The sequence below is a fragment of the Brachyistius frenatus genome, unplaced genomic scaffold (assembly GCF_029030835.1).
Source record: "Brachyistius frenatus isolate BFR_SWC_R1_liver_20210118 unplaced genomic scaffold, ASM2903083v1 Contig_15, whole genome shotgun sequence".
In the NCBI taxonomy this organism is placed as follows: Eukaryota; Metazoa; Chordata; class Actinopteri; family Embiotocidae; genus Brachyistius; species Brachyistius frenatus.
The window spans coordinates 4,823,412-4,830,000 of record NW_027210614.1 but is presented as its reverse complement, the minus strand read 5'-3'; the positions used below and the strand labels follow the sequence as shown (position 1 = coordinate 4,830,000).

At 41.7% G+C, this 6,589-nt stretch overlaps 1 protein-coding gene across 3 annotated transcripts in view; it reads left to right on the top strand.

The window, feature by feature from the left end:
- Positions 1 to 5,197, top strand: part of fam120b (family with sequence similarity 120 member B) — a 16,309-nt gene extending 11,112 nt beyond the window's left edge. The window contains exons 12-15 of one of the 3 annotated variants that reach the window (XM_069693693.1): positions 597 to 803; positions 1,015 to 1,144; positions 4,729 to 4,927; positions 5,104 to 5,197. In XM_069693693.1, the coding sequence (XP_069549794.1) occupies positions 597 to 803; positions 1,015 to 1,144; positions 4,729 to 4,927; positions 5,104 to 5,134 (567 nt within the window). In that variant the 3' untranslated portion in view covers positions 5,135 to 5,197. Of the gene's footprint in view, positions 1 to 596; positions 804 to 1,011; positions 1,145 to 4,728; positions 4,928 to 5,103 lie in introns of all 3 variants that reach the window. The other 2 variants (XM_069693695.1, XM_069693692.1) reach the window with 2 other exon arrangements.
- Positions 5,198 to 6,589: the final 1,392 nt, after the last annotated feature.

Below are 6,589 nucleotides of genomic sequence, written 5' to 3'. Positions count from 1 at the left end.
TGACACCAAGGTTAAAGAAACAGATGGCTCTTTACTGCAGGACTCTTCAAAGATGCTGCAGTGCAGGAGGATATTTGTGGAGTGAAGATTAAAGTTGGCATTGATGCATCAAGTAATGCCACGGCTTGTCATGATGATATTGTTAATCAGTCAAAGATGAATGAGTCAACGTCAAACGTAGCAATGATACAGCAAATCTGCTGAGTGTGACATTTAGATGTGGCTGAAAGCTCAGACAGACAGTAAGCAGATTTAAGATGTTAAGTTAAGATTTTTTTGTCAAATGAAGATTTGGTAATAATCAGAGATTTATCAATTACATAAGTGAATGAAACAGCAAAGTCTCTCTACATGGACTATTGAGTAATCGGCTGTGTGGTTGGTTGTTGTGGGAAACTGAAGACCTGTTCTTCGGTTTGTAAAACTTGAGCTGAAAAAAATATTTCCACGCGTGTGATCTGCTGGCACCAAACCTCCCGACTGTGTTATCTATCTTTACGCTTGGTGTCAGAACATACAGCAAAATATCGAACGTCATGATAAAGGTGATCTACCAAACATACCAAATATACAACCATCTCTTTCTTTCTTCTCAGCTGCCTCTCCTCTCCAGTCGTGCCGTGCAGCTGGGATCTCTGTACGTCCGAGGACTGAGCCACCTGCTGGGTGCAAACACTGCCAGCGGCTGCCCGCTGCCCAGCGCGGCCCTGATGCCTTGGCACAGCTTCGACGGACGGCTGTTCCACTCAAAGTACCTGCTGGCACACAGCGGCACCGAGACAACCAAGCTGCTGGACAGCGACGTGAGTGGAGACACAACAAAAAAGGGAAAGTGTGTGTGTGTGCGTGTGTCAAGATTTTCAGGAGGAAAAAAAAGGGACTGCTTGTATGTTTTTGTTTTTACCGTGTATGATCAGTATCATTTTGAGTGTAATCATACACATTAGACTATGGATGCAGTCTAATGTGTGTTGTAGTCTAATGTGTGTTGTCGTCTGCCTCTCTCCCCAGCAGTCCTGCCTCTCTCTGTTTCTGCAGCTGAGGGTGAAACTTACAGAAATCTGCAGGAAGAGAGGCAGAGTCCTGCCGTCCAGACCCAATGCACCACAGCAAAGGCCTAAAACAACACGACACAGACACACAGGTGAGTCACTGACTGATCCCTCTTTTTAGTTATGGGCCACCTTCCTACCACTTTAGGTACCTGCTTACAGGAGATCTTTCCACTTGGCTGAAAGTTTTTCATCATCGGCTCACATCAGAGCGATCACCAGTGCTGTCTGTCATCTGTCAACTGCTGTGAATAAAGACCTTGCTGTATTTATCCGAAACAACCAAAGAGTAACAGTTTCCTTCAGACTAAATAAAAAACACAAGAATGGTCATTATGCATGGTAAAAGTATTTCAAGTGTCTTTTGAAATCTTCGGATATGCAACACTTTTAAATTAATCTTGGTTCATTTTAACCACAAAATGAACAAGTGCAGTTGTTTTGAATACTTGTTCTAGATTTGTTGACATGTTGACTGTTTTTTAAGTGATTTAATGCCTTTTATATTTCCGTCTTTTCTTAGTCTTACTCAACATTCACTCTGTGAAGCTATTGTTTGCGTGAAGTATAATAATGCTGCCATTTGGGCAAGGACTCTGGAAAAAAAAGTTTTGATTTTGAGACCTTCAGGATCAGAGAGAGAAAAATGTTTTGACCTGAATTAAGAAATGTTATAGTGTTTCCAGGGTGCCCTGGTTAGCATATAACCACAATGGGCTCAGTACAATGCTGCGGACCTTTGTTGACTGCCAAAGCCGTATTTTTCTACTTGTGATTCCTGTCTGTATTTACTCTGTAACCTTTCCAATAAGAAGGCAGAAAAGCCTTAAAAGAGATGTCATAATGTCTCTATCATTTGTAATGCTTCAGTTTAATTTTTATAGTCTGAGTTAATCAACGTCCAAAGTACAGCGAACCAAAGAGGTCATCGAAATCGCAGCTCACATAAAAAACGGATGAAAATATTCCTGGAGCCAAACTGAGACGCCTCATTTTAATCTGACAGTTGATCTGTGGTTGTAGTTCTCTGGGCCCCTCACAGAACCACATTACCCAGAGGGCCGTGCTGTAACGAGCTCCATGTGTGCTGCGGCCTTAATGCATACCGCCTTGTGTGCACACACACTCACGCTCACATGCACGCTTGGATCCAAGACTTGCTTTGTCAGTGCACTAGTAATAGTAGGTTTCTGTTTATAGGCTGGGAGAGCTCTATTTTAAGACACACAACAAGACTAACTGATTACAGACTCCTCTCGGCTGCCTCTCCCCTCTTAGGGCTCCCCTTCCCCTCAGTTGTTCCCCTCAGTTGTTCCCCTCTCTTTCTTCCTTTTATTTCTCTCTTCTCTCTTTGTCCTCTCTCTGCTTCTTTTTCTAATCTCTCCCTGTAATTCTCACTCTTGTGCTTTTGAGTACTTCTCACTCTCCAATAATCTTTCTTGCTTGTCAGTTACAGTTCTTGAGACAGATTTACCTTCTTACACACCTACTGGTTTGTTTTGTTTATGTGTTCTGTCTCTATATGATGGACTTTACTGCCCTGCGCATTAGAGTAGGCTTTAGGCCAAGTTGAGCTCTCTGTTGGCACAAAACTCGTCTGTAGTTTACAGACTCCATCCTGCTCGGTGGTCAATCACACAAGAAGACTCAGCAGCAGCTTATGAAATGTGAACCCGTAGTTTCTGTTCAACCCTGTGAATTATAAACCTTTTTTCTCTGCGTGCCATGTTGGCGCAGAGTTTCCGATTTGCGCCGAACTGTCTGCTTTTTGCCCAAGTCAACCCTTGTGGGTCTCACGAGGATGTTTCTGGTTTTACAGATGGAAGGTTATACACTCTTTATACCTCAGTGTTTCATTTCTGGCAGACGCAGACACCAATCATTACTACAAAACTATGGGGAAATGAAGAGTGTGTGTGAGAGACGGAGAGAGAGAGAGAGTGTGTGTGTGTGCGTGAGAGAAGTGGTGGCGCTATGTGGTATCGTTGAGGACCCGGTTTGGTTTTTGTTTGGAATCAGGCCTGATGTTTAGTCTCCTCAGCAAATATCTCCTCTGCCCGCCTGCCCTCGCAATTACACTCCGACAGTGAATCCAGTATAGCTGCTCACCCACATCTCTTCAGTTTATTTCAGTCCAAAAAGACACGATGTAAATGAAAACAACCTCTATCTCTACAAGGCTCTTTCCGGTGTGCATCTTTCTCTGAGGCTGCGGGGAGTGACGTACCTCTCATCTCTACTCCAATCTGTCTTATGATTTTGAATTGTCATGAGCTCACATTTAACTCTCTCATGGACATGATATATCCAGCCCAATCTCTAATCACAAACCCTAATTATCTCCCTCTTTCGGTTTTACTCCGAATCTCAATCTGAGAAAACTTTACAAAAGACAACAACCACAGAAGTAGACCCGTAAAACGTTTTGGTGCTTGTGGCTTCACTGACACATCGTAGCATGCTGGCATGTGCTTTTTTCCTGCACTTTCGCAATCAGGCAGCGAATGGAAGTTTGGATGGTGGCCTGATTTAGCCGAGCAAGCTACAACTCTCTTTTGGTGAAGCCTAAAGATGTTCTATTTTGAGCACTTTGTAATTGGCTTAAAATCACATGCCACATCTGACAAGAGTTCCTGAAGTGAGAAGTCTGTCACAACCTTTTCTGAATACTTGAAGAGTTTAAAAGCAGTTCAACAGGCATCAGGAAACATTCAGCTTTTTCCTGCCAGTTAATCAATTTTATAAACAATAGTTGAGCAAACGTCTTTCACGGCCATCAGTACAAAAAAACCTCTTCCTTCTCAAATGTTTTTTGATTCGTTAGATGACAAGAAACATGAAACTTTATTCTTTCTTTGAACGATTCGACTTTCAACGCTGTCAGACTTGTCGAGTGTGTGTGTCCTCTGATAAAACTTTTTTGGATGATTGCGGACAGACTTGAAAGGCAAAACAGGAATGCGTGTGAGCGTTTGACAGGGAAACAATTGTTGTTACTTTTAGCACAAAGAGGAGCATTTAAGATGTACGCAGATAGCTAAATTTAAAAAAAACATTCAATCTTAATGTATTGCTCCCATCAAAGTCCATTTCTTGATCTTTTACAGAATAAACAGTGAAGGTGATTGTGTTAACAAACAAACTAACACGTTATGGACTGCATACACAATGTAAGAAACAACACTAAAGCTTGGCAGAAGTTATCTTTGAAGCAAAGTTAAAGCAGCTAAAATCTTTGTGTATGATAACAGGGAAATGTAAAATGTGGCTCACAGTGATGAGTTTATAGAGACTCATCAGATGACTGAAGCTTTACATCTTTCAGTTTGCTCTACTCTCGAATCTCTCATCAGCACCGATGCTGGCCTTGATTTTCCAAACTTTGTTAATGAAGGTTTTTATGACTAAACGAGCTCCACATTAGAGTAAATATTTGAAACTTCAATAACTCAGGTAACTGCTTCATCAGGATCCCGTGGATATTGTTAACTCAGACCTGACATCACTTTTTTCCCCCATTAGAGCCCAGTGCACTTAAATCAGTGATACAATCGCAGACAATAGAAATCGAAGACTGCATGTACGATCCCATCGCTAAGAGTCTAAAGCTGTTTGATAAAATGTGCTTTCATTTTTGAATGTTTGCTTCAGCCTCAGCTTTATTTCTCACGCTCAGGTTGGTCTCCAGGTGGTGGTGAGGCCTGGAGGGGAAGAAGAGACGAAGCGGGAGGCCATCGACATGAACGTGGATGGAGGGAGAGAGGAGACGAAAGAAGAAACCAAAGTGAATATGAAAACAGAAAACAGAGCCAGCCTCCGAAACAGTCCAGCGGTCGATCGTATAACAACAGAGGGAGATACCAACTGGCTCCCAGGTAACACCAGTATGACACAAAAAATGTACCTGGACTTTTCTCTTCTTCTCTAATGTCTCCTCTCCTCTCCTCTCCTCTCCTCTCCTCTCCTCTCCTCTCCTCTCCTCTCCTCTCCTCTCCTCTCCTCTCCTCTCCTCTCCTCTCCTCTCCTCTCCTCTCCTCTCCTCTCCTCTCAGCTGGTCGCTGCCTCCTGCTCCAGGAACATAACTCCACCCTGAACACCGAGGAGAGGAGTAAAGGATTAGAGGGGAGGACAGAGGGAGTTAAGAGGATGGAGAGTCGTGATGAAAGGAGAGAAGGAATCAAATTTCTCTGAACAAACCGATTAGTGAATGACCCTCAGGAATGTTTGTCCAAAGGATGCGGTAGGTAGAGAAATGGGGATTAAGAGGAGGCAGAATGAGGAGATTAGGAATACATTTGATTTGTCAGTTCAGCCTGAATTAGTCTGTCTGCTTCTCAAAATAATCCTGTGGAGAAGTCAATCACCGGCCTCTGCTTTATCTCAAGACAACTTACCTGATTAGTGTGACAGAAAAAACAGTATGAAGGAGAAGTCATCATACAAACACAAAGTGAGCCAAACACAAGCCTGTTTCTGTCTCCTATCTCTGATAGTAAAAGGGCAAATATCTTAAAAGCTGTGTATTCAGTGGCATAATCCTTTTAAAGGCACTGGTTTAAGTAGAGAAGTGATTCTGGAATCAAATATCAAATGAAATAGAACATCAGTTCCACAGGTTCAAACACTTCTACAATCAGATACCATTTATCATGTGTCAAAAACAAAAAGTGAGGCCACCAAAGTTGATGCTTTTTCAGACATATAACACCTTTAGCTGTCTGATATAGATACTAATGTAAGAAGGTGTATCATTTTTACATTTGCTTTTTCACTCTGAATATAAATTGTCTTTAAACTAGGCACTACACTGCTCTTATCCTACAGCTGCAAAAATCTTTCATTATATCTTATTATAAGATTATTATAAGACAGGGAATCAGTGAATAAGGCCTGAGTCAAGTGAGCATGAATATAATATCTGTTGTAAAGATCCCCAGAAGCATCACTGTGTTGTAACAAAGCTGACCTGTTGGTTTTGGTGCTTTTTTTCACCACTCTGTAATAGTTGTAATTATTTTCACACTTAGCGAGGATACCATTTGAATTTAGTGTGTGGGGATCAAATTACATTTGTGCATATGTGTGTTTGTTTATTAGGTGGGTTGATGAGGAATGTGTGGTGTGTATATTCTTCTTGTATCACTGTAAACATTGTAAAATATACGAGAAAATAAATAGATTCTCTCATTCCTCTTGTGTGTGTGTGTGTGTGTGTGTGTGTGTGTGTGTGTGTGTGTGTGTGTGTGTGTGTGTGTGTGTGTGTGTGTAAACAAATGGAGTGGAATCAGCTTGTTGACACAATGATGGTGAGACTGTGTTTCTCATAACAGAGCTGATCCACACGAGTTCAAAGATCCGCTCGGCGCTCACACACATGCTGCTCCAAACTGCATGTCTTCAAGGAAGTGAATAATAATATTTATAAAAGTGCATTTAATAAATATGCAATGCAATGCGCTTCACGAATCATGAGAAATGTTGTGATGTTTAAACAATAGTAAAGGTTTCTAAATGAACAATTTGAAGTTTTGTTGTTG